Below are 27,224 nucleotides of genomic sequence, written 5' to 3'. Positions count from 1 at the left end.
CTCTTATATCCTGGGGTAGATATAGGGGAGAGGGGTGATGGAATGTGTGGTTAGGCCATCGATAGGGGGTTGTCAGGGAAGGATCTTTGTGGTGTCACCTTCTTGAGGAACCAGGTGTTATTCAGGATTTCAGTCCCAGATAACAATTTCCTTTCTTATGATGACAGAATGTTGGGGTTTCCTTGCATGATGAGAATATTGTCTGTGGTTTAGGTCAGGTTGAGTCAGAGTAGCCATGAGGTGATTCCTATTGTAAGATGGAGGAAATGTTTCAAAATGGTGTTATCTATATCAAGTTCTTCCTAACAGGACAGAGTTGGAATACAGTTATTGGAGCATAAAATAAGGACAGAAGTCCTTGAACCTGAACCCTGATAAAGATGGGGGTAACAGAGAGAAAGAAGGACAGAAAAAGCCCATGAGCTTACTTTCTTAAGAATAGTTGAATGAAAAGCAGATCAAGGTGAAAGGGGACAGAAGCAGCAAAGATAGTAAAGAAGATCACACTGTTGCACCCAAATTGTGGGCTGAAAACTGCCAGGCAGGAAAGTCATTTTGTAGATAACCAGCCTCCCTAGAGGAAATTAAATCAATACAGCTTTTTCCCATCTACATATAGTAAAAAATAAAACTATAGGGAATGACTCTGAAGTGGGTTGTCTCAGTAATCCATGTAGAAAGCACTTATAGAGGGATTGCTGCTAGCTGAAGGCTACTGAAATCCACTCCTCCTCACCAAGGACAAGGGGAGTGGGGTGGAGCTGACCTGAGAGCAAATCACTCCAGGAGAACGTTAACCCCAACCCAGCACTCCCAGTCTCCACAGGAGCTCAGGCAAAGACAGGCCAACTGACACAATCTCAGTGACAGGTAAAACCCCAGTGATTTGTGGCAGCCAGGGTAGAAGTTTCTGTAACACAGAGAGCCCATAGAGCCTGCAATCACAGGCTCCACAATTCCCAAAGGCCACCAAGTGCTTAGCCAGCACCATTACATAGACACCCCATCAGTGGGGAGCAGGGGAGCAAGCACTCCATGATTCACAGCAACCAGCCACAGCAGTAGGAGCTCAGGCAAAGGTGAGCCAACTGACACCCTACCCCAGTCACAGAGATAGTATCCTGGGCAATCTGCTGCAGCCAGGGTGAAGGCTTCTGAGCCACAGACTGCTCACATGGAAGCCCCAGAGGAGCAAGTGCTCAGCAACTTACAACCACAAGCCAAAAGAACTCAGATGCAGGTGGGCCAACTAATACTCTACCCCAGTCACAGGGATGGTACCCTAGTAATCTACATCAGTCATGGTGGGAGCTTCTGTGCCACAGATCACCACAGAGAGTCTGCAATCACAGGATCTATAGTAGCAGATAACCACCAAGCTCTTTGCTGCTATAAAGAAGGCCATGACGAAGGGAATGGACATTCAGCATCCAACAGCAGTCAACAAGAGCCCTAAGCCCTGCACACTGTGTCCCCACACCCAACAGTAACAACTAGTGGACACAGCACCCTCCAATAACACTTGGGCCCCTGGGCTGACTAACAAGCACTGCTGGTGAGAAAACCACAGAAACCAGGAAAGCAGCTCCTGTGTCCTATCATCTCTAGGAGGATCCATAGCTGTGAGAACCGGAGTCAGCAGTTAACTCAATTTTAACTCAGACACACAAAATCACAGAAGGCATTCCTGAGGATAACCCCAAGAGACCAGTGGAGAACCTCAACACATACACAAAGGCAGTACAGCCCTCAAAGGGGCTTAACAGAGCAGTGTCACACAGAAACAGCCACCAGATACAAGCCCACCAACCTGTGACCTATGATCTATGCACTTCAAGCCACCATAGTGCACCCAGCACCACAACAACCAAACTACAATAACTCTACCTAATATCACCACACTCCACACACACCCCAAAATATACACAGGGAAGCCCACACTTAATTTGATAGTGCTAGATACATGAAGCTTTACTTTAGGGGGACACATCAAACTGCATTCACTAACAGGGAATAACTGGCTCCTAAATTACAGACAATTAGAAGCCATGTTCTCTAGCCCACTAGAAAGCTAGTAGGAACCTGGACACATCAAAGATCAAAGGAGACCTTCTAGAATTGTACCAGAGGTCAGCCAGTGTGAATCCTACCTCCAAACCCAGGGAAAATGAGAGGTAAAGCTGAGGAGTGGTGGGTATCTTCTAAAGGTTACAAATCCTGATGAAATCCAAATCAAGAAGATTCCATAAGAAATCTCCACTCTTTGGCATAAAATATCATAAATAGCTCTAATAGTTTTGATCTTACAGATATTACTTTTCATATTGCATTGATAAATATCCCCTTATTATTTGATTTTGCAGCCCTTGACCCAATTGATTGCTCTATTTCTTTTTATTAGTAATTATTTATTAGTAATTATTTTATCTTTGCTTTCCTGCCTCAATTTTACAGTTCCTTCTTTTAGTCATTCTTTTCTCTCTTGCACTACCTTCTCCTGCCTCAAATACCCACCCTACTTTTTTCTTCTTTTTCTTTTATTTGTATCTTTTCTTTTTCTTTCTTTTTTTTCTTTGCCAATTTTTCTTCTTGTCCACTTTTCATCCCCTATATAGTGTAATAATTTTACTATCTTTAATAACTAATTTCTAAACATATTCAGAACATTACTACAATTTCATATTAGATTAGAGAAGCTGTGAAGAACATTTTCAATAAGTTTTCCCCTGTAAGGCTTAGTATTACATGGCTTTGCTCTAATGTTATTGTAACTAATAGGGTTTAGTATCTTCTCTCAAAGTGGTACTGATACTAGGCATAACAGAGGACATACATTGAATGGGAATATGAATACTTGGATATTTGCCCAGCCTGGGCAATTAAGGAAAAGAAACTCACTAAATAGTTCCTTGCACAAAAGTAGAAAATATAAACATTCCAGCAGATAGGTAAACATACAAACAATACAAAAAAGTAAGGAAACTACCACCCCAAACAACCCACAACACTTCAACAACCGATCCCATTGACACCACAGTGGAGGAAATGTTGGATAAAGAATTTAGAAACTTCACATTTAAAATGCTCAATGAAATAAAAAAAGATGTAAGGAATAAAATATACAGGCCATTTCAATAAAGAGACAGAGATTCTGAGAAAGAATCAAAACTGAAAATGACTCAATAAATCAAGTTAAAAATTTAATTGAAAGATCACCAATTGACTAGACCACATAGAATACATATTTTCAGGCCTCAAAGACAAAGTATATAAACTTGAAAATAAAGTCAACAATAAAAAAAACATATAAAGAGATCATCAGAATAATCAAAAAATTTGGAATAATATTAGAAGACCAAATTTAAGAATTATTGGCATTGAAGAAGTCACCAAATCAAAAACTAAAAGAAATGTACAACCTTTTCAATAAAATAATATCAGGAAATTTTCCAAATCTTAGGAGTGAGATGAATATCCAAAATCAAGAGTCATTTAGAACCTCAAACAGACAAGTTAAAAATTATCCTCTTCGTCAGGCCCGGTGGCATATACCTGTAATCCTGGTGGATCAGGAGGCTGAGGCAGAAGGATTGCAAGTTCAAAGCCAGACTCAGGAAAGTGAGGAGCTAAGCAACTCAGTGAGACCCTGTCTCTAGACAAATTACAAAATAGGACTGAGGATGTGGCTCAGTGGTTGTGTCCCCCACAAAAAAAAAAAAAAATCCTCTTCAAGAAACAGATAAAAAATCTTCTTCTTGATACAGAACAAGGACATAATTTTTTAAAAATGCAAGATAAAAACACTAGGTCACATTTAGAGGTAAACTAAACTAATTTCTAATACCAGACCCTAAAAGCCAGAGGGCTTGGAATAATATATACCAATCCCTAAGAGATAATGGGCACCAATAAATACTGCTATATCCAACAAAAATATTCTTCAGAATTTAAGATAGAAACAAAAAGTATTCATAACCACTAAGCTAGCATAATAGCTAAACTATGTAACCAACCTAGATGTCCCTCAATAGATGAATGGATAAAGAAAATGTGGTACATATACACAATAGATTATTAGCAGCCTTAAAGAAGAATAAAACTATGGCATTTGCAGGTAAATGGATGGATCTGGAGAATATCATGCTAAATAAGCAAACTATAAAAAACAAAAGGCCAAATGTTTTCTCTGATAAGCAAATGCTGATCCATAACGGCAGGTGGTTTGTGCAAAGGGAAGTAAGGAGGCAGGAGGAGGTATGGGGATGGGAAGGATGGTGTAATGAGACGGACATTATTACCCTATATACATGTATGATTATACTACCAGTGTGGCTCTGCATTATTGTACAGCCAGAGAAATGAGAAGTTTTTCTCCATTTGTATACAATGTGTCAAAATGCATTCTACTATCACATATAACTAATTAGAACAAATTTAAAAATAAATATATATATTCAATGAAATATTTCACACAGAAGAAATGAAAAATAAATATCTTAGAAAGCATATGGATGAATCTCATAAGAAGAATAGTCAATTGAAGAAGAATCAAGTCTAAATTAAGCAATAGAAATAAATCAAGATAAAGGAAATAAAAATCATCTCCCTATAATAGCACTGAATATAAATGATCTAAACTCTGCAATCAAAAGATATAGATTGGCAGAATGAAGTAAAAAACATAAGACCTCAACATATGTTGTTTACAAGAGACTCGCCTTACAGGCAAAGACATTCACAAGCTAAATATGAAAAGATGGAAAAATAAATGTCATGCAAATAGAGACCAAAAGTAAGCAGGAACAGCTATTCTGACATCTAACAAAGTAGATTTTAAGTCAAAATTGACCCAAATAGACAAAGAAGGTCGCTTTGATACTGGTTAAGGGAATCATCCAACAAAAAGATACAATAATTGTAAATACTTATGCCCCAAATATCAGTGCACCTACATACATAAAACAAACCCTTCTCAATATAAAGAACCAACAAGACTACAACACAATCATAAAAGGTGATTTTAATATACCTCTTTCACCAATAGATAGATCATGCAGACATAAATAAAGACCCTTCAGAACTAAAAAATATTATTAATCAAATGAACATAACAGACATCTATAGACTACTTCATCTGTCAACAACTGAATTCACTTTTTTAGCTGCACAGAGAACCTTTTCTAAAAAACATCTTATTTTAGGACACATAGCAAGTCTTCACACATGGAAAAAAATACATAAATTCCTTGCCTCTCATCACATCATAATAGAATGAAATTACAAATCAATAACAAGATAAAAACAGAAATCATATTAATACCTGTATATCAAATAATATACTTTTAAATGAGAAGTGGGTCATAAAAACAATAAGGGGTGAAATCAAAAAAATTCTTAGAAGAATATGAGGACAGAGACACAACATACAATAACTCTGGGGCAGTATGAAGGCAGTTCTAAGAGGAAAGTTTATAGCATTGAGTGCCTATATTAAAGAAATAAAAAAGAAAGATCCAAAATAAATAATCTAATGTTACACCTCAAGGTCTTAGAAAAGGAAGAATAATGGGCTGCAGTTATAGCTCAATGGCAGAGTGCTTGCCTCACATATGTGAGGAACTGGGTTCAATTCTCAGCACCACATAAAAATAGAACAACATAAAGACATGCTGTCCATCTATAACTACAAAAAAAAATTTTTAAAAAGGAATAATAAATGAATTCCAGAATTAGTAAGAGACAGGAAAAATTAAGATCTGCGTCAAAATTAGTGAAATTTGTAATTAAAAATAAGTAAAAGTATCAATGCAACAAAGAGTTAGTTCTTTGAAGAGATAAACCAGGATCTACTAGAAAATAAAAAGAGGAGTAAAAAAGACTGTTTTTCAATATTACTGTATATCATCTCTTCCTTATCTGAGTGCTCACAAATCACCTAAAAATCTATTATAGAATTTTTCCCAGAATAAAAGGCAAGAATAACTTTGTATGAATTAGAAAAACCACCATATTTATTTATTTACTTAAGAAAGGAATAAAATGATCTTCCTTTCAGTCACAGAGTAGGTGAAATCAATGTGAAATATACAGTATCTAATCTGAGTTTTGTCTATAGATATAATTTAGGAACAGGGTAAGCAAAAATAAAAGTTTAACCACACATATGAGGAAATCATAAAGTAAGTTTAAAATATTATATCAAAGAATATCTTTAATTACAGAAGTATACTGAAGGAATTTAAAGGCAAAATCTCACATCTTCTGTTTACTTTCAAATAGTTCAAACACACACACACACACACACACACACACACAGTCTACATGTTGTACATGTGTAAGCATACATAGCAAAATGCTAACATTGCTTTATCTAAGTAAAGGGTTTGCTATTCCTTCAACTTTATGGTTTAAATTTTCATAATAAAATACTGGCGGAAAACAAAACTCACAGTTTTTATATGGTCTTACATTATATGCTCTCCTGACCATAATATATGCCCATAAAAGGGATAGTCTGTCAACTAATTAATATACCGAATTATTTAAAATATAGGATGGCATATGTTCGAAAGTGATCAAATCATATTGCTATGAAAATACCAGGCCCATGTAGATTTTCTAAGCAGAATTTTGCTTTTAACAAAGCCTGGTTTTGGTTGGCCTCATTGACAAAGGAGTTATACTTTTGAAACTCTTGGTTATCCAGCTAATTGTTTTGCATAATGCTTTGGGACCATTTCTATAAACTAGACTCATTATATGAGCAATCGTAGCCACTAAGATCTGAATGTACAGGTTGTTGTTGCTACTCTTATGGCCAAAAAAGAAATCCTTGCCAGAAAGAATATAAAAGAGTAGGCAAAAATAATTCTCCCTTTAGGCTGAATTATATATAAGTTATATAAATATAACTTATGCTAAAAGCAATTAACATAAAAAATGTTCCTAGGCTGGGGATATAGCTCAGCTGGTAGAGTGCTGGCCTAAGATGCATAAGGCCATGGGTTCAATCCCCAGCACCATCACCCAAAAATAAAATGTCACAGATGATCTATTTAAATTTAATGTGAGTTAAAATGTACTTACTTCATTAATCAGACTTGAAGAGAAATAAAGCCCACAATGAAACTGAATTTTAAATTATTACAATCTCATAGAGCACACTGGCATGATCCAAATAATATGGGAAGGAAGTCAGAATTATACATGTTGGCCTAAAATATTCATCTGTACATAATGTGTAGCGAAGTTATACATTCTACCTAACACTGTCCCACTGAGAAACCCTAATGAAAATATATTTGTTCAATTAAATCTGAAACCTTGACTACTCAGGATGAGATAAAAGAATGTTCTGATGTGGAAGCAAAAAAACAGGACTTTGAACACTGAAACTAAACTAAATAAGCAACAAAGACCAGAAGAAGGACTGGGGCTGTAGCTCAGTGGCAAAGCGCTTACCTTCCATATGGGAGGCATTGGGTTCGATCCTCAGAAACACAGAAAAAAATACACAAATAAAATAAAGGCATGCTGTCCATCTACAAATACCAAAAAAAAAAAAAAAAAAAAAAAAAAAAAAGACCAGAAGAAGTATTATTGAGAAAAGAACAATGGCCCAGATGATATAAGAAGAAGAAGAGAAGAGGAAAACAAATAGGAAAGGGAGGAAGGGGAAGAAGGGGAGGAGGAGGAGGAGAAAGAGGAAGAGGAGGAAGATGAAGACAAGGACAAGGAGGATGAGGAATTATAAGAGAAAGGACTGAGAATGCAGACAATGAGAGCTAGGTCCAAGGTGATGGTAGCTACAGTAAGAAAATAAAGCAGGCCAACAATGATGGAGAGCAATTTAAAAAATCAAACTGAGTTATAAACTTAAAGAAAAAGAAAGATAAATCTAAGTGATGTTGTAGAAAAGATATGGGAAAGCAGGGTAGTATGATCTCAGGACAATTTTTAAGCTTTGGGTTCAAAATATATCTAGTAAACAAAAAAAAAATATTCCAAATTTGTGGGATTGATCCTGCAGAACCAAAAGAGATCATCATTGATTCTAATCTTAAAAAATTAAAAGAAATGATTTTTCAAACACTCAGATAAGTAAAGAAAGCAGCAGCAGATGTATGAGGTTAAAGTTAGTTTGGTAACAAATATATTTTTTAAATTTAAGATTTCAGACCTGGTTTTCTAACCAAATATATACATCCATTAGAGTAGATTATAAAACTTAAAGACAGCAAACAAGTTTAATTTCACATAATGAAACCAACTTCATGTGCATAAGGAAATAATAGATATTGCTTAATTAGCGTTGACTATGTGGCAGGCACTCTTTTCTACACATTTTGCACATTAAAAACTCAATTCTAACAACAACTCTAGAAAAAAAGCTAATAATATTATTCCCAGGGACTGGGGATGTGGCTCAAGCGGTAGCGTGCTCGCCTGGCATGCGTGCGGCCCGGGTTCCATCCTCAGCACCACATACAAAGATGTTGTGTCCACCAAGAACTAAAAAATAAATATTAAAAATTCTCTCTCTCTCTTTAAAAAAAAGCATACATTAAAAAATATTATTCCCAGTTAATTGATGAGGAAATTGAGGCACAAAGAGGTTAAATAACTTTCCTGAACTCATATAGCTAGCAAGACAGCATTAGAAACTCACTTAAAGATAGTACTTTTAACTGTTATTTCATCCTTCCCCTCTATGAAAGATGATGAGTCAGGTCTGGACATAATGGCTATCTGAATAAATTCTATAAAAAGCTTAGGCTTTCCAATGATATTACTTGAGTTCAAATGTCAGTTTTTCCCCTTACTAATGTTAAAAGAAAAATTGTTAAATAAATTAAATTTAGAAAAATTTATTTGAGAATAATATGATTTATTATTTAAGCAGCTCTCAAAATCAGGAGAGATTCAGAGTGCTCCACCCACTGCCCAGCAAATGGGCAGGCAGTATTTAGAAACAAAAAAATGAACTGACATTCCAAAACAACGTGATTGGTTATAGTCCGACATTTGCTTCATATGGACATGGTCTGATCAATTGGCAGCTTGTGATTTGCTGAAGTTTGAACTGAAATTGTCTGAGATTTCATTATTTGTTATAAGAACATACTCTTTAATTAGTTTTTAGTTGGTTTACATACTAAATTAGATTTTAAGTTTTCTATATACTGAGGCAACTTTAAGCCAAATATAATTTAATTTAGCATTAGCTATGTAATCTTTGGAGCACCACTTAGACCTTATGAGACTCAATACCATTCTATGAAAATGGGGATCTAATGCTTCATTTACAAAGCAAATTGAGGTTTAGTGGAGATAATATAAGTGCCCAAGTTCAGAATCTGATGCAAAAAACACTCGGTAGATAGTAGCTAGGACTGTAATTATACACAATATACAAGGAAATATAAAGCACATTATATTTACTAAAAAAGCCAACTTAACTTCTTAGATGTAGTTTATAGGAAAATAACAGATTGTCATACAAGATAGTTTTAAAACACTTTTGCTCTGATATTTAAATCACAAATTACAACAAGTGGTAGGCAAAATGCCTTCCATAGAGTATACTGTACCTCTTTGATGATTTTCACCCCTTTTGGATCCTTGATATTAACAGCTATGCTCTAAAAATCAAAATATATATATATATATAATATTATCATAAAGGCTTTTTTTATTATTGACAGTCCAACAAGAGAGTCATTCACATCATAGATTCTCCTCTTAAAGCAAAATTGTATCCCTCATGAAGAATTATTAAATCATTTTTACTGATTATATTCGCTATCAGAATGATATCAAGGATTATAATAAATGGTTTTCAATAGTAATATGAGTATTAGAGTTAGCATTCTCTAAAACAATGTAAAGAATCAAATGATTTCTCTTTCATAAAATGATTTCCACTATAAATTCTCATGAAATGTTTTAAGTTAATAGAGAAAGAAGATTAATTTTAAAATCCCTGCTTCTATTTGATAACTGATGAATAAAGAAAACTTCATATTGTTTGAAATATTAGTTATATCTACAAAAAAAGCCATGATGCTATCCAAAGCTTTGTGATAATAAAAAAACTATACAAATAATGCAAAAAAAAAAAAAAAGAAATTATGATATCCTTACTTTTTTATTTCGGTTAACACTGAGAAAATATGTACTTTCTGTACCCACAAAAGGTGGCCCCCAAGTTCGTGTATCATCACCAGCTCCTAAAAAATAACAATATGAGCTATTAATTCTTAGCTCCAAAACACCATGAGAGATTTTTATAACTTCTGAATAAGTATTAGTGTGAGATATTAACCATTATAATTACCTGTATAGGCAATAACAATTAACTTTTATCACTAGCCCTCTAAAAAGTAAAGAATTTATGAACTTGGATAAAGTTTTAAATTCTAGTCATTTAAATGGTATAATCTATTAACCATTAAACTTTATTTACTCTCTTGAGATGGATCAAGGCATAATCTTTTTGAAGGAAAAAAGAGAATAAAAAATAAATCTATTTATTTTTTAAAAACCCACAAGAGAAATAGAGTGCACAAGTAAGAATAGAAAAGAAGTATTAGTTCTAACAGGACATAAACCAATAATTACACAAAGCAATAAATACTAAATACCAATGGAAGGACATACTCAAAACATTGACAGGGAGGAGGGAGTTGGGGAGAATGAACTACAAGGGTCCACAAAGAGAACTACCCAATACTAAACCCATCAGTGACTTTGTGAGAAATGTATGTAAGGCCCAGATATTTGGTATATGATAGGACCTCTCAGAATCACCAGCCACTTCCTTTTTTTTTGACTCACAATATTTTAAAATAGAAGGAAGAGGAGAAGCAACAATGCCAAGATAAAGTTGAGATTCATTTGGTTTAAATATTTGCATGCATCTATCAGGTGGAAATAGGTCAGAAGTTACACTGGAGGCCTAAGAAAGCTTTCCTCTTCTCTTGTCCTTAGAATATAGCCATGATTTTAGAAAGGCAGAAAGATCAGTGTCATTTGACCCAAAACATAAGATAAAAGATCACAAACTATTAAACCAGAAAGCTTGTAAACATGTTTTATTCGACCCACAGAGTTTCTAAGTTTTTTAACAATCTGCTAAGATTTCAAAATCTGGAAATCTCATGTAAAAACTTAGCCTTTCTTAAATGGTTTTTCAATCCATTCATTGATTCAACACTTATTGAGCACCAGCTAAGTGAAGATACTGCTCTATCCAGGGCAAAAATGGCAGTGAACAAAAGACCAAAATTCCTGATCTCATATGCCTGCTTATAGGTACAATCTGGAGTTTTAGTGGCCTCATTTGCTGCCCTTCCAGCCCGTTTCACTCATTTACATTCCCTGCCAGGTCCTGCAGGCATTATAGATTACACATATGGATTTGCTAACTCTAAAAGAAAAGATAAAAACTATACTTAAGTTTGATATGCTCTTATGATTACATAAGTAAGAATAAGTCCTAAGTCAGAAACTGCAATCAAATTTTATTTAATTGAAGAAATGGAAAAGTAGACATAAAAAGAGAGTCTACTGGAATTTAGAAATACTATCAAGTTGCATTCAATGAAACTGCTACTAGTCATTTTTCCTCATATCCACGTTGAGTAAGTATCTCAAAAACCCAGAACAATTGAATATATATTATGAACATTAAAATGTATTGGGCAAGAGGGTTTATCAGCCAAAAAAGGAGCAGTAAACACCTGCTAGGTGTTTGAGAGGTAATAAAGGCCTTGACAAAGAAAGTTCTCCTCATAGTGGAACCTAAAGTACAAAGGAGAAACAGGGATAAGTAAATAAGGAATAATAATTTATGAAAGTAATATAAGTACAATTACTAAACTGTTGACCAACTGAAATAGAAAGAAAAATTAGATGGGATGCTCCATACAAGAAAGGAAGACACAAGAAAACCAATGGTTGAAATCAGGAGGTGCTCTGATGTTGAAATCAAATCAAAATGTATAAATTAGAAGCTTTAAACAACTGGAGTGGGGAGTGTTCAGCTAAAAAAATAAATATTCTTCAGTATGTATCCAGTAATGACAGAAAGTGATAAACTTTGTTGACTGGATATATGAAGCAAATGTCTCAGGAAAGCAGGACTCTCCAGGCACTTCTATTATCTGAGACTGATAAACACGGGCTCAGATAAATATAACAAGATAAAATACAATAATATATAATACTCCTATGCTGATCAGAGAATCTTCTGCTAACTGCTTTGGCCTCATAGGAAGATCTGATTAGCAGGAAATAGAATCTTCCAGGTCAAATATTCTACTTTAAAATATGGTTTATCACTTATGGTAAATTAATGTTGATATAATTATAAATTCATCTCTATGAGCCTTATGGATAAATGCACACTAATCAGCACTATACCATTCTCATTAATTTGAGAATTCTGTTCCAAATCCATAAGGACTAAATATTAGAACATAAATAGTAATACTAATTTTTGATAACTTCAAGATAAGCTGTCTATAGAATAATGGCATGAAGAAAGTATCTGTGCCTCTTAAGTGCTTGTGGAAAGAAGTGGCACACAACAAAGATACTTTTCAAAGCAACTTTATCAATAATTGCATGAACTAATCACCATAATGTTTAAAGCACCAAATAAAAGTGAAAATTGCATATTCAGAAGACATGTATTTGATGGGAAAAGAAGGAAAAAAAATTAGACAGATGTGAGATAAAAAAATAATATAAGCTGATATGTTGTCCTTTCAAGCCCTTGATTTATTTATTTTTTTATTTTTCTGTAGTTGTAGATGGACAGAATGCCTTTATTTATTTGTTTATTTTTATGTGGTGCTGAGGGTTGAACCCAGTACCGCAAACATGCTAGGCAAGTATTCTACCACTGAACTACAGCCCCAGCCCTGCCTCAAAACCTCTAAACTCTAAAGTGGTAAAGTTTTTTAATTTTTTTTTAAATAGAATAGAATGACAGGTTAGGGTATTTGGGTTGCTTTTGATGGGCTTTGATTCCTTTTCCTTCTCTCCTCCTTCTGTATCTTATTTCTTCCCTTTTATCATGCCCTTGTCTTTGCCATCCCTTCATCCCATGCTCAGGGAATGTGGTCACACTCACTCTAATCTCAATCTCAATGGTGCAGCTTGTATAGAGCCTAGAAAAACCAGAATCTGAGCTGAGAACCTAGATACTCTTTACTAACTATGTAAGCTTGAACATATTGCTTTACCTCTGTGTCTTATGCTTCTATTTTCTCATTTATAAACAAGGAATAATATCAGCCTATATGGTTATTGTAAAGATTAAATTCAAGTCAACAGGGTTTATTCTTTTTTTAATAGATAGACATAATATCTTTATTTTAATGTGGTGCTGAGGATCAAACCTGGTACCTTACAAGTGCTACGCAAGCACTCTACCACTGAGCTATAACCCCAGCCCGGCAATGGGTTTAAAACTTAGCCTGGCTCTATAATTGTTTTTATCATCATTGTTATTATATGTTTTAACAGAATGTTTCAGGTATGTGAGAAGGAAATAACTTCAGTCTTAGTCCTTGGCACCTTTATAGAGTAAAAAAGGGATCACAAGCACAGGTTCAGAGGAACACAAGAAATGGAAAAAAGAAAATAATCATTTAACTTATCTCCTCATCCCATTTATAGGATATCCAAACATGAAAACTTAAGGAATTACTCAAAATATTTATTAGCCTGATTCTATTTTTTTAAACAAGCAATAGCTTTACCTGGTCTTTCCACTTTTATAACTTCTGCTCCAAGATCTCCTAAATTCATAGTAGCAAAAGGTCCTGCCAGCACTCTACAATGTTAACAACAATAAAAAAAGACCAACTTGAAATTTTTTATTAATTATTTTCTTAATATTCCATCAACACAGATAAGCTTATATAATACTAGCAAGAATCAAAATTGTAGAAACTGTTATTTGGCCATATGTATCAAGAGCTTTAAAAAAGTATATCCCCTTTGATCTGGTAATTCTATTTCTAGAATTCTATCCTGAAGAAGAAATTGAAACTGAGGCAATATTTGTATCCAAGGAAGACTAATTTATAAATGTGAAATACTGGGGGATTATTAAGTAATTAAAAACTAAAACTAAAATCTATATAATACAATATCATCTTACATTTTTTGTTTAATTTTTTTTAATATTTATTTTTTACTTGTAGTTGGACACAATATCTTTATTTTATTTATTTTTATGTGGTGCTGAGGATCGAACCCAAGGCCTCACATGTGCTAGGCGAGCACTCTACCACTGAGCCACAATCCTAGCCCTGTTTAATTTTTAATAACAGAAAAATATTCAAAAGGAAACTGTATATTTAGCTATTCCCATACAGTAATCTCATGAAGTCCTTAAGGCCCAAGTCAGATGTTTTCTTAATGTATTTCATAAGCACTTAAATATCTCGTGTTTCAACTGGTAGATGTATAAGACTAAGAATAATTATGCTTTTTTGTTTGTTTGTTTAGGGAACAAAAAAGTTAAAAAAGCATTTCCAAAAATTCAAATAAAACTAAAAAAAACATGCTGTTGTATGCTTTAAATGCCAATAAAACTATAATTCCAATGTAGTTCCAATTATTTTTAAAATTATATATAAATGTGTAGATTGACAAAAATGCACAAATATTACACTAATTGTCTCTTAGAATAGTGCGACTCCAGGAATTTTTCTTTTCTTTTCTCCTTCTCCAAAATTTGAACATAAGAAATAAATATCCCCCTATGATCGAAAAAAGTAATTAAAAATTGTTGAGAGAAGGGAAAAACTAATCACTAAAATGTAAATAAACAATACAAACCTTGTTAGATCTAGAATTTTTACACCCTCCAATGGCTTCACGTTGTCAATATCTGGAACAAAACAAAAACATTCTAAGAATATTAATTAATACTTTTCAGAAAGAACAAAGCAGATTTCTCCACATTTAGTTTTATGTAGTCTCTATTGTTATCAAAAACAATAATTTTTCTTCACAATGATTCTGCTTAACACAAAAACCTCACCCTGATCCCAGTGAATGTCCACTAAAGCCTCTAATAATAAAATATTCCCAATTAATAGCATCCACAGCCACACTGAAATATTTTTTTCTAATGAAAAATAAAAACTAAAATAGTGACATGTAATATATAGGATAGTAAAAGCAACAACAAAGATCTCCAAATATTTGTTCTCTCAAGACAGGGAGGAAATAATGAATCTTAAAAGTATATTAAACAGTTTACAATCATATGCATACTTCCCTTTTTCTCTTCACCCATCAGCTAAATTGATATGTACATTAATAACACATCAAACAAACATGTTCAAAATCAACATTAAATCACAAAATCAAATTTTAGTCAAATGACTTACATAGTTTAGTCATTATGACCTCATAATGACTGAGGTCAAGCCCTTCTGGGGAAAAATTGGGAACTATCACTTCAGTTATTTTTAATTGACTTTATTTTTTAGAACTGTTTTGGCAAACAGCAAACTTGAGTGAAAGGTACAAAAATGTTCCAGAGGAACTCTGTTCCCACATATGCATAACATTCCACTTTCAAAATCCTACACTAGAGTAGTATATTTATTATAATCAATAAATCTGCATTGATACATCATTTTCACCTGAAATCCATAGTTTACATTTGGGCTCATTCTTGATATTGCCCATTTTATGAGTTTTAACAAAAGCATAATGATATGTAATCACTATTATATTATCATAGAGAATAGTTCCACTGCCCTAAAAAATCCTTGTGCTCCACTCCACTTATTCATCTCCTACTTCACTAACTTCTTTGCCTTTATCAAAATGTAGTATAAATATAGCCTTTCTGGCTTCTTTCTCTTAGTAACATGCACTTAAGTTTCCTTACATCTTTTCAAGTCTCCATAGCTCATTTCCTTTAAGTATTAAATAATATTCCATTGTTTGTATGTACCACATCTTCTTCATTCACCTACTAAAGAACATCTTGGTTGCTTCCAAGTTTGGGCAATTATGAATAAAGCTGCTATAAACATTGTGTGCATGTTTTTGTGTGGACATAAGTTTCCAATCCATTTGGGTAAATACCAAGGAGCGTGATTGCTGGACCGTATGGTAAGAGTATGTTTAGTTTGTAAGAAACTGCCAAACTGTCTTCCAAAGTGGCTGTACTATTTTTCATTCCCATCAGCAATGATTGAGAGTTACTCGATTCAACATATTTTTTTTTAATTCTCAAAGTAACTCTATCACAAGCAGATTAAGAATGAAGGTTAGAATTCATACATTTTCTCATAGGCTTGAGATGAACCACAAGGAGTACAATGATTCTTAGCTAGGGGTCAAAAGACCACATTACTACAGTAATGAACACTAGAACTCCATACACTGAATGTTTACTCCTTGAAATAAGCAAATACAATAAGAAATTACTGTCAAAGCAATAGAAAATATTTTAAGTCCATGTGATTGATGCATTATTTTCTTGTAAGCACTCTTATGTGGAAAACCAAATTATAATTAGATGGTAAATTGATGAACAGAGGATCAGAAAATGAAAAAGAGCCAAAAGAATGTTTAGCATACTAGATTACTACAGGTACAGCACCCATGAATCACAATTCTAGATATGCATAACCTTGCATATTCTCCCATGTTGACTCTGGGCTTGGACATTTGCCTTGTTTTCACCAATGGGACATCAAGAGACTTGACACTGGCCGAGGCTTGGATAAGTGCTTGCTTCCTAAGGCTTGATGTTTCAGAATGTTTCTGGCTTCATGTGAAAAAGCACAAGATGACAGAGCCCATGGAAAGTGACCTGGCCATCTCAGTCATTGCAACAGTCCCAGCTGAGGCCCCAGACATGTATGTAAAGCCATGTAAAACACCCAGGCCCACCTCAAACACCACCTATCTGCAGCCACATCAATGAGCTCAGGTAAATCCTGCTGAAGACTGTCCAGTCAACCCACAGAACTTTGAGAAAAAATAAATCAGTATTGTTTTAAGTACTGTCTTGGGATGATTTGTGAGACAGCAATAAATAAAATGAAATCATGGCTTATGGCAGAAACAGCCTGTTGTAGCAGCCAGTTATCCTTTTAAAATGCAAGACATAGCCAGGCACAGTGGTACACACCTGTCATCCCAACAAAGGAGGCTGAAGCAAAAAGATCACAAGTTCAAGGTCATCCTAGGCATCTTAGTGAGATATTATCTCAGAAAAAAAATGACTAAGGATGTAGCTCAGTGGTAGAGTTCCCCAGGTTCGGTCCCCAGAATTAAAAAAAAAAAAAAAAAAAAATCCAACATCTTTCCACAGCCTACAAGATCCTGCTTATTCTGGCCCCTGGTTGCCTCTCCAATCTCCTTCCCTATCACTCTCCTTCTCACTCTTCCCCAGCCTTCTTGCAGTCGTTTAATCATGTTTTAGAGCCTTGGGCAGATTGCTCTTCAAGAAAGGATTTACTGTCCACATACAGAAAGCATGTTTAACTTACAACTTCCAGTATCAGCTCAGTCAGAGTTCACTTCAGCCTACTTCAGCTGAAAGCATATGCCATTTGACCAGAGAAGTCCATGGTCAAATGACTGAGCAGAGTGGAAAATAAGGCCTAGTCATTTCCTCCACTCACTGCAGAGGTGCTGTAGTGGGCCTCAGGCTGTCAGCTATGGAACCCCGCACAAGGCTGGCACAGACTTTGACAGGTCGACATGCAGTCTGGCAGCTCCTCCCTCCAATTGGATTTTCTTCCTTTTCTTCTAACTGAGTTTACTGCCCCCCCAAATTTGCCTTTCTAATGGTCTCAATAACTGCTTTACAGAAAACACAAGATGTGACAGGGCCTTTGCACTTACTATTCCCTAGGACTGGCACTCTCTTCCGTTATATATTTGCATTCTTCTCACTTCATTTAAATTTCTGCTTGAATATCACACTGAGAGACCTTGCCAGATCATTCTACCTAAAACAGAACCCCTATGAATCTCTATTCCTGCTTTATTTTTCTTTATAATACTTATTACCTTACATTATACTGTAGGCTTATTTATTAGTTTTACTACCATCTTTCTCACTAGAATACAATCTCAATAGGGCAGGACTTGTCAGTCTTGCATTCCCCGGTCTAGAACCATAGCTGTCACACAGCAGGCACTCACTAGGAATTAAAGAATCTGTGAAGAAGTTAAAGCATGGAGGAAGGGAGGGATCCATATACTTGATCATGAAGGGGTGCTGTATTTTGTTGAATGCTTTTTCTGAATCTATTGAGATGACCATATGGTTCTTATATTATACTTGATAATTAGCATGCTTATAAAAGAGACCAGAATGCTCAAATTCAGGTAGCTCATTTTTGTGTCACATGACTAAACCAGTCAGGGTCACTCCAAGTGAATTTGGGGAAAAAATAAAGACACAGACACAAAAAGTACCTTTTCTTTGGATTCCCTGATAGCTCCTCAGCCACAGCTCCCACAAGGTGGGCAAGGCAGGCAAGAAAGAGAGTGGAGAGCATGTGCTGAACCTTTTTATTGGGGAGAAGCCATTCTAATAAGGAAAGGGGTCAAGTTTCAGGGCGTTGAGTCTAGCTTCCTAGACTCAACAGGTTGAGTGACATCTAGGAAGGCCACATCCATCTCATATGCTGTGTAGGGATCATAGGCAGAGCAATCGAAAAGACTCATATGTTGCCCGCCCAAACACAGGGGCAACATTGGTTCAGTCCACCCTGTGTGCTCAATGCTCATAGTTCACACACACAGAGCCCATGTCTGGCTTGCCACATCTCCACACTCTGATCGCTCAAAGCTAAGGGGTGTTCGGTCCCAATGTGGCAGCTCCTGACAGCACATTTCCCCTCTCTCTTGGATAGGGCTTGAAAATGGTAGAATGAAGAAACAATTAATCAAATACACTGTGAAACAGTTTTGCCAAAGAAGCCAATGGTAATTTGGGGGTGCAGGTAAGCTTAGCAGTTAGAACAGAAAGGAAAACTAAAAGAAAGGAAACTGGGCAACAAAAGAGAAAAATCACCAGGGAAAACTTCCATCAGCAAGATAACCAGCTGGGCACAGAGGTGCACACCTGTAATCCCAGTAATTTGGGAGGCTGAGACAGGAGGATTGTGAGTTCAAAGCCAGCCTCAGCAACTTAGTGAGGCCCTAAGCAACTTAGCAAGCATCCTATGTCAAAATGAAAGATAAAAGTTTCTGGGAATGAAACTCAGTGGTTGAGCACTGCTGGATTCAATCCCCAATACCAAAAAGAGAAAGGAAAAAGAAAGATAACCAAATAGCTTTAAAAATAACAAATACTCCAAGTTGTAAATAGTACCTCTCCAAAATCATCAAACTGATTCTGTAAAGCCCACCACAAACACAAGTGCTCTGTGTGAGTGGTTCTGGGGAAATCAAAGAAAAGAAGTTGAGTTTCACCTCTGAGTTGGTAGAGGAAAGAGGGACTAGAATAGCTATGATAGGTAGGAAATGAATGGGAACTCCCATTAAGTAACCCTTGTTCCCCATAGGGCTAATCATTCTATAAAGATACAGTCAGGAAAGTTGCTATGATTTGAAGTGTTATTCAAAAGCTCATGTTCCAGATACTATAGCAATATATACATATTCATGTTTATAGCACACAATTCACAACAGTCAAACAATGGAACCAGCCTAGATGTCCATCAACAGGTGAATGGATAAAGAAAATATGGTATGTATGCATGCACACACACACACACACACACACAATAGTTTCATTCAGCCATAGATAAGAATTAAATTATATCATTTGCAGGAAAATGGATGGAACTTGAGAACATTATGTTAAGTGAAATAAGTCAAACTCAGAAGAAGGTCAGGATCACATGCTTTCTCTCATATAGGGAAGCTAGAGAGGAAAAAGGAAAATAAGGGGGGGGGTCTCATGAAAATCAAAGGGAGATCAATAGAGTAGAGGAAAAAGACGACCATGGGGCAGGAGGAGCAGAAGGAAGGGGAAATATTAGGAAATTATATTAGCCAAATTATATTGTTATATGCACATATAAATATGCAACAACAAATCCCACCATTATGTACAACTATAATGCACCAATAAAAAATGGAAAAAAATAAACAAAAAAGTGTATTGCTGAAACTTAATCCTAAGATTCATATATTAATATCATTTAGAGTCGGGACCTTTAGGAGGTAATTAGGGTTAGATGAGGTCATGAGGGTGGGATCCCCAAGATGGCATTACTGGTTTTATAAACGGAAGAAGAAACCAAAAGCCAAATGTTCTCTCTGATATATGGATGCTATCAAATGATAAGGAGTGGGTAGAAGTTCATTGGATTAGACAAAGGGAATAAAGAGAAGGGAAGGAGGATGGGAGTAGGAAAGACAGTAGAATCAATAGTACACTTTCCTATGTTCAAATACTGTGTAACTCCACATCATGTACAACCACAAGAATAGGAAGTTATAATACATGTATGTCAAAATACACTCTACTGACATGCATATGTGAAAAGAATTTTAAAAAAAGAGGTGGAAGAGATATCCAAGCTATCAAGTTCACTCTGTCACACCATGTGATGCATTCCACCATGTTATGATGCAACAGACTTCACCAGATGCTGGTGCCATACTCTTGGACTTCCCAACCTCTAGCAATGTGAGCCAAATAAACCTATATTCTTTAAGTTATCAGCCTCAGTATTTTGCAACAGAAAACAGACTAAGACAAAAGCCATCATATTCTCTCCTATTCCATGGTCTATTAAGGAAAACTGAGATGTATACGTAACTACAGTGACACACATTCAAATTGCTACTCTATTTTCATCGTTCACATTGTTCTACCTTAATTTCCTTATCTATAAAATAGGGATAATACTGGTACCTATTTTTATAAGATTGTAAAAAATTAAATAAAGCAAAGCCTTATAAGCAGTTAGCCATGGTGCTCCATCATTGTCAGTTAATGTATTATTTCTGTCTTCTCACAAAACTTGCCCTGTGTTCCTTAATTCAATGAATGGCATGCCCACTTGCTCATTTACCAAAGCAGGAAAAACCTAAGTAATATTCTTGAATCTTCTCTCTTCCCTATCTCCTCAAACTTAAGAACTACTTCCTGCAAATTCTTTTGCACAAAAGTTAACTCAAAATGGATCAAGGATCTAGGAATTAAACCAGAGACTCTGCATCTAATAGAAGAAAAAGTAGGCCCTAATCTCCATCACGTGGGGCTAGGCCCCAACTTCCTTAATAAGACACCTATAGCACAAGAATTAAAACCAAGAATCAGCAAATGGGATGGATTCAAACTAAAAAGTTTTTTTCTCAGCAAAAGAAATAATCTGTGAACAGGGAGCCTACATCCTGGGAAAAAATTTTTACCCCTCACACGTCAGATAGAACTCTAATTTCTAGGGTATATAAAGAGCTCAACAAGATAAGCACCAAAAAACACAAATAATCCAATCAATAAATGGGCTAGGGACCTGAAAAGACACTTCTCAGAAGAGGATATACAATCAACAAATATACGAAAAAATGCCCATCATCTCTAGCAATCAGAGAAATGTAAATTAAAACTACTCCAAGATACCACCTCACTCCAGTAAGAATGGCAGCCATTATGAAGACAAACAACAAGTGCTGGCAAGGATGGAGGGTGGGGTACACTCATACACTGCTGGTGGGACTGCAAATTGGTGCAGCCAATTTGGAAAGCAGTATGGAGATTCCTTGGAAAGCTGGGAATGGAACCAGATTTGACCCACCTATTCCTCTTTTCGGACTATATCCAAAGGACCTAAAAATAGCATACTACAGGGACACAGTCACATCAATGTTTATAGCAGCACAATTCACAATAGCTAAACTGTGGAGCCAACTTAGATGTCCTTCAGTAGATGAATGGATTAAAAAATGTGGCATTTATACACAATGGAATATTACTCAGCAATAAAAAAGAATAAGATCATGGCATTTGCAGGGAAATGGATGGCATTAGAGAAGATAATGCTAAGTGAAGTTAGCCAATCCCCAAAAAACAAATGCCAAATGACTTCTCGGATATAAGGGGGGTGACTCAAAATGGGGTTGGGAGGGAGAGCATGGGAGGAAGATTACCTTTATAGGGAATAGGTGTGGGAGGGAAAGGGAGGGAGAAGAGGAATAGCATGGATGGTGGAAGGAGACCCTCATCATTATACAAAATACATGTATGAAGATGTGAATTTGGTGTCAACATACCTTATATACAAACAGAGATATGATAAATTGTGATAAAAGGTGTATTAAGAATTGTAATGCAAAACAAAAAAAGACAGCTCATGTATAATGGCATAATTTGGCATAAACATACTTTATATACAGAATTACGAAAAATTGTGCTGTGAATGGATAATTACAATTGTAATGCATTCCACTATTGTCATGTATGTAAGAAAAAAAAGGCGCTAGCATGCTTGGTTTCTCTCAAGGCCTTCTACCTTGAATTCAGAGGGCTGCTATCGTGTTGCCTCTGTACTTGGTCATCCCTCTATGCTCTCACAACTCTAATGTCCCTCTGTTTGTCCTAATCTCTTCTTGTATAGGTACACCAGAAAGACTGGATTCAGGCCCACCCCAATGGCCTCCATCCAACTTAATTGCCTCTTTAAATGCCCTGTCTCCAAATACAGTCCACATCCTGAGCTACTGGAGGTTAAGGAGTCAACATATGAATTGAAGGGGAACATAATTCAGCCCACAACAAAGCCTATCCATTTGCACAGTATCTAATTAGCTCCTTAATGACTATCTCTTATCATACAAGGGAAGAATTGAGAATCAGCAAAATGTGGGGAAAGCCTCTGTCAAGGAAAGAGAGGCCACCAAAACAAACATGAAAAAGAAATTCAGAGGAAAAAAATAAGACAGGTAAAATATTTTTTTAAACTGTGATTCCATTTATAACACCTCCTGGAAAAGGCAAAATGATAGGTATAGAAAACAGACCAAAGTGAACAAAGAGACAGGGTACAGGGAAATGAAATAATTACATATTTTGAACAAGGGAACTGTTTTATATCTTAAATATAGCACTAGCTACATGACTTCATATGTTTGTCAAAACTCATAGAACTGTACACTAAAAAGAGAATTTTACCATATGCAAATTTTATCTCCCTAAAAAGAAAGTCATTGATATACTTAGAAACATGAGATTTTACATCCATAACAGCACAAAGTACTTTTTTAAAAAAAGAATGTTCAGAAGATAAAACTCTCGCTTTGAAATTTAAAAATATTTTAAAAAATGGGAATGTAATAGAAAGGCAGAAAGATAGAAAGATATATATTTTGCATATATATGAAACACAAAAAAAATAAAAATATAAAAAAATCACAATAATATGGGACAGCAAAAAACAGAAGACAGAATATTACCAAGCAAATAATTGAGATAAATTTCTTAAAACTGAAAAGGCATAGAGTCCCTTTTCATACCCCCAAATAATAGATTTTTAAAAGACACACACCAAGCACAACAAAACATATCACTGTAAAAATAAGGAAGACTGGGGCTGGGGTTGTGGCTCAGTGGTGGAGCGCTTGGCAAGCACATGTGAGGAACTGGGTTTGATCCTCAGCACCACATAAAAATAAATAAATAAAACAAAGGTGTTATGTCCAACTATAACTAAAAAATTTTTTTTAAAAATATGGAAGACTGACATTTTTCTGTCATAAACATTTCAAAGGGAAAAAAAAGCAGGTCTTATATATAAGTATTGTTGTTCAGAGTGACATTGGATTTCTCAACAACAGTGGAATCTAAAATAAAAATGGAACAAAACTTTCTAAATGTTTAGGGGAAAAATTATTTCTCTCTTATATTCAAAACCCAATCAAGCCATGAGCCATGAGAGAAGTAAAAACAATATTTTCATTCATGGATATTTTCAAAATCTTTACCTCCCATATATCCTTTGTTAGGATGGCCTTAGGCCTGAGCCTAAGCAACTCCATTTTTTTTTTTAATTTTTTATTGTTGGTTGTTCAAAACATTACAAATTTCTTGACATATCATATTCCTCACTTTGATTCAAGTGGGTTATGAACTCCCACCTTCACCCCATACACAGATTGCAGAATCACATCAGTTACACATCCATTGATTTACATATTGCCATACTAGTGTCTGTTGTGCTCCGCTGCCTTTCCCATCCTCCACCATCCCCCCTCCCCACCTCTCCCCTCCCCTCCCCTCCTCTCTCTACCCCCTCCACTGTATAACCCTGAGGGTCTCCTTCCATTTCCATGCAATTTCCCTTTTCTCTCCCTTTCCCTCCCACCTCTCATCCCTGTTAAATGTTAATCTTCTTCTCCTGCTCTTCGTCCCTACTCTGATCTTACTTACTCTCCTTATATCAAAGAAGACATTTGGCATTTGTTTTTTAGGGATTGGCTAGCTTCACTTAGCATAATCTGCTCTAATGCCATCCATTTCCCTGCAAATTCTATGATTTTGTCATTTTTTAATGCAGAGTAATACTCCATTGTGTACAAATGCCACATTTTTTTTTATCCATTCGTCTATTGAAGGGCATCTAGGTTGGTTCCACAGTCTTGCTATTGTGAATTGTGCTGCTATGAACATCGATGTAGCAGTGTCCCTATAGCATGCTCTTTTTAGGTCTTTAGGGAATAGACCAAGAAGGGGAATAGCTGGGTCAAATGGTGGTTCCATTCCCAGCTTTCCAAGAAATCTCCATACTGCTTTCCAAATTGGCTGCACCAATTTGCAGTCCCACCAACAATGTACAAGTGTACCCTTTTCCCCACATCCTCGCCAGCACTTGTTGTTGTTTGACTTCATAATGGCTGCCAATCTTACTGGAGTGAGATGGTATCTTAGGGTGGTTTTGATTTGCATTTCTCTGACAGCTAGAGATGGTGAGCATTTTTTCATGTACTTGTTGATTGACTGTATGTCCTCCTCTGAGAAGTGTCTGTTCAGGTCCTTGGCCCATTTGTTGATTGGGTTGTTTGTTCTCTTATTGTCTAATTTTTTGAGTTCTTTGTATACTCTGGATATTAGGGCTCTATCTGAAGTGTGAGGAGTAAAGATTTGTTCCCAGGGTGTAGGCTCCCTATTTACCTCTCTTATTGTTTCTTTTGCTCAGAAAAAACTTAGTCCCATTTGTTGATTCTAGTTATTAACTTTTGTGCTATGGGTGTCCTATTGAGGAATTTGGAGCCCGACCCCACCGAATGTAGATCGTAGCCAACTTTTTCTTCTATCAGACGGCGTGTCTCTGATTTGATATCAAGCTCCTTGATCCATTTTGAATTAACTTTTGTGCATGGCGAGAGAAAGGGGTTCAGCTTCATTTTGTTGCATATGGATTTCCAGTTTTCCCAGCACCATTTGTTGAAGATGCTATCCTTCCTCCATTGCATGCTTTTAGCCCCTTTATCAAATATAAGATAGTTGTAGTTTTATGGATTGGTTTCTGTGTCCTCTATTCTGTACCATTGGTCCACCCGCCTGTTTTGGTACCAGTACCATGCTGTTTTTGTTACTATTGCTCTGTAGTATAGTTTGAGGTCTGGTATCGCTATACCGCCTGATTCACACTTCCTGCTTAGAGTTGTTTTTGATATTCTGGGTCTTTTATTTTTCCAGATGAATTTCATGATTGCTTTCTCTATTTCTACAAGAAATGCCGTTGGGATTTTGATTGGCATTGCATTAAACCTATAGAGAACTTTTGGTAATATCGCCATTTTGATGATGTTAGTTCTGCCTATCCATGAACAGGGTATATTTTTCCATCTTCTAAGATCTTCTTCTATTTCTCTCTTTAGGGTTCTGTAGTTTTTATTGTATAAGTCTTTCACCTCTTTTGTTAGGTTGATTCCCAAGTATTTTATTTTTTTTGAAGATATTGTGAATGGAGTGGTTTTCCTCATTTCCATTTCAGAGGATTTGTCGCTGATATACAGGAATGCCTTTGATTTATGCGTGTTGATTTTATATCCTGCCACTTTGCTGAATTCACTTATTAGCTCTAATAGTTTCTTTGTAGAGCCTTTTGGGTCTGCTAGGTATAGAATCATATCATCTGCAAATAGCAACTCCATTTTTAAAACTCCAGTTTAACCTGCAGTTTCACCAGGCACATCCACAGATCCCTCCAGTATGGCCTCAAACAAGTTACTTCCCCTCATCCTGGTAAACAGAGTGAAGCCCCTGGCAGGCTGTTCTCACCTGATAAGAGGGAAAAGCCAGAAGATCAGGGTGGAGACCACCAGACCAGATGTTTCTGACCTCAGGGTAAATGATGTCATTGAGAAATCCGGTGGTAGCTGATAAGGATTGAAAGGCAGGTCAACCCCCCCACCAAATTTAGTATAAATGTTAGAGCAAATGAACAGGGATTCAGCCAGCCGAAACAAGGATGCACTGGAGAGCCTGATGAGGACCTGACATCCCATCACTTGTTATCATTTCCTGAGCCTCTACATGACCTCACCGTTCTCAAACTCTACCACCTCGTCTGGACCTTGGTGAGAGCTGCAACTCCTCCCTATGATCCCCTCCTCAACTGGTCGTCCACTCCATGCCAGGAAAAGACCGCCTTGGTTCCCCACCTGATCACTGCGGTCTAAGTGAGTGTGCATCTGCTGGACTTAAAGCCTAAGGGTTAAGACTTTTGAACTTAGCACACAGAGGGAATGTCTGTCATTAGCCCATCATGATTAATTGTGTTTTGCAGTGCTTAGAATTAATCTAGAATTGTTTGCTATGAATTAATTAATCTATAATTGTTTACTGTGAATTGATTATGTCTATTGCAGTGCCTAGCACTAAGGATTGTTGTTTTCTTGATTAAGAACCTATAGAGTGAAATTGTATGGAGTAATTTGAGTGAATAAAGCATTGAAAGGAGCAGAAGTGCGTGGACATTATTTCTCCCCTCGACTGCAATGTCGCAATTTTGTCCCCTCGCAACATCCTTTCTAGAGAAAAATTACTTATAGAGATAATTAAGGAGTTTATAATATAACTTTCTAAGAGAATTAGTTCTAAAAGTAATTACTAGTTCTTTTAGTAATCTAAAACTAATCACCAACAAGATAAATAGGAAAAAGATATAGAGTCATTCAAGGAGAAGGAAAAAGGGAACACTCAGGAT

At 35.8% G+C, this 27,224-nt stretch overlaps 1 protein-coding gene across 5 annotated transcripts in view; it reads right to left on the bottom strand.

The window, feature by feature from the left end:
- The window catches only part of Sugct (succinyl-CoA:glutarate-CoA transferase), a 709,004-nt gene that overhangs the window by 667,152 nt on the left and 14,628 nt on the right, over window positions 1-27,224 (bottom strand). For 3 of the 5 annotated variants that reach the window (XR_011707951.1, XM_071614148.1, XM_071614158.1), the window contains exons 2-5: window positions 14,857-14,908; window positions 13,770-13,843; window positions 10,144-10,229; window positions 9,591-9,641 (exon numbers count right to left, since the gene is read on the bottom strand). Coding sequence is in view for 4 of the 5 variants with exons in the window: in XM_071614148.1 (XP_071470249.1) it covers window positions 9,591-9,641; window positions 10,144-10,229; window positions 13,770-13,843; window positions 14,857-14,908 (263 nt within the window). In the remaining variant the exon portion in view is untranslated. The remainder of the gene's footprint in view (window positions 1-9,590; window positions 9,642-10,143; window positions 10,230-13,769; window positions 13,844-14,856; window positions 14,909-27,224) is intronic. The other 2 variants (XM_071614152.1, XM_071614160.1) reach the window with 2 other exon arrangements.

This window comes from Marmota flaviventris, chromosome 1, assembly GCF_047511675.1.
Source record: "Marmota flaviventris isolate mMarFla1 chromosome 1, mMarFla1.hap1, whole genome shotgun sequence".
In the NCBI taxonomy this organism is placed as follows: Eukaryota; Metazoa; Chordata; class Mammalia; order Rodentia; family Sciuridae; genus Marmota; species Marmota flaviventris.
The sequence above is the reverse complement of the archived record's forward strand: the minus strand, read 5'-3'. Positions and strand labels throughout refer to the sequence as shown.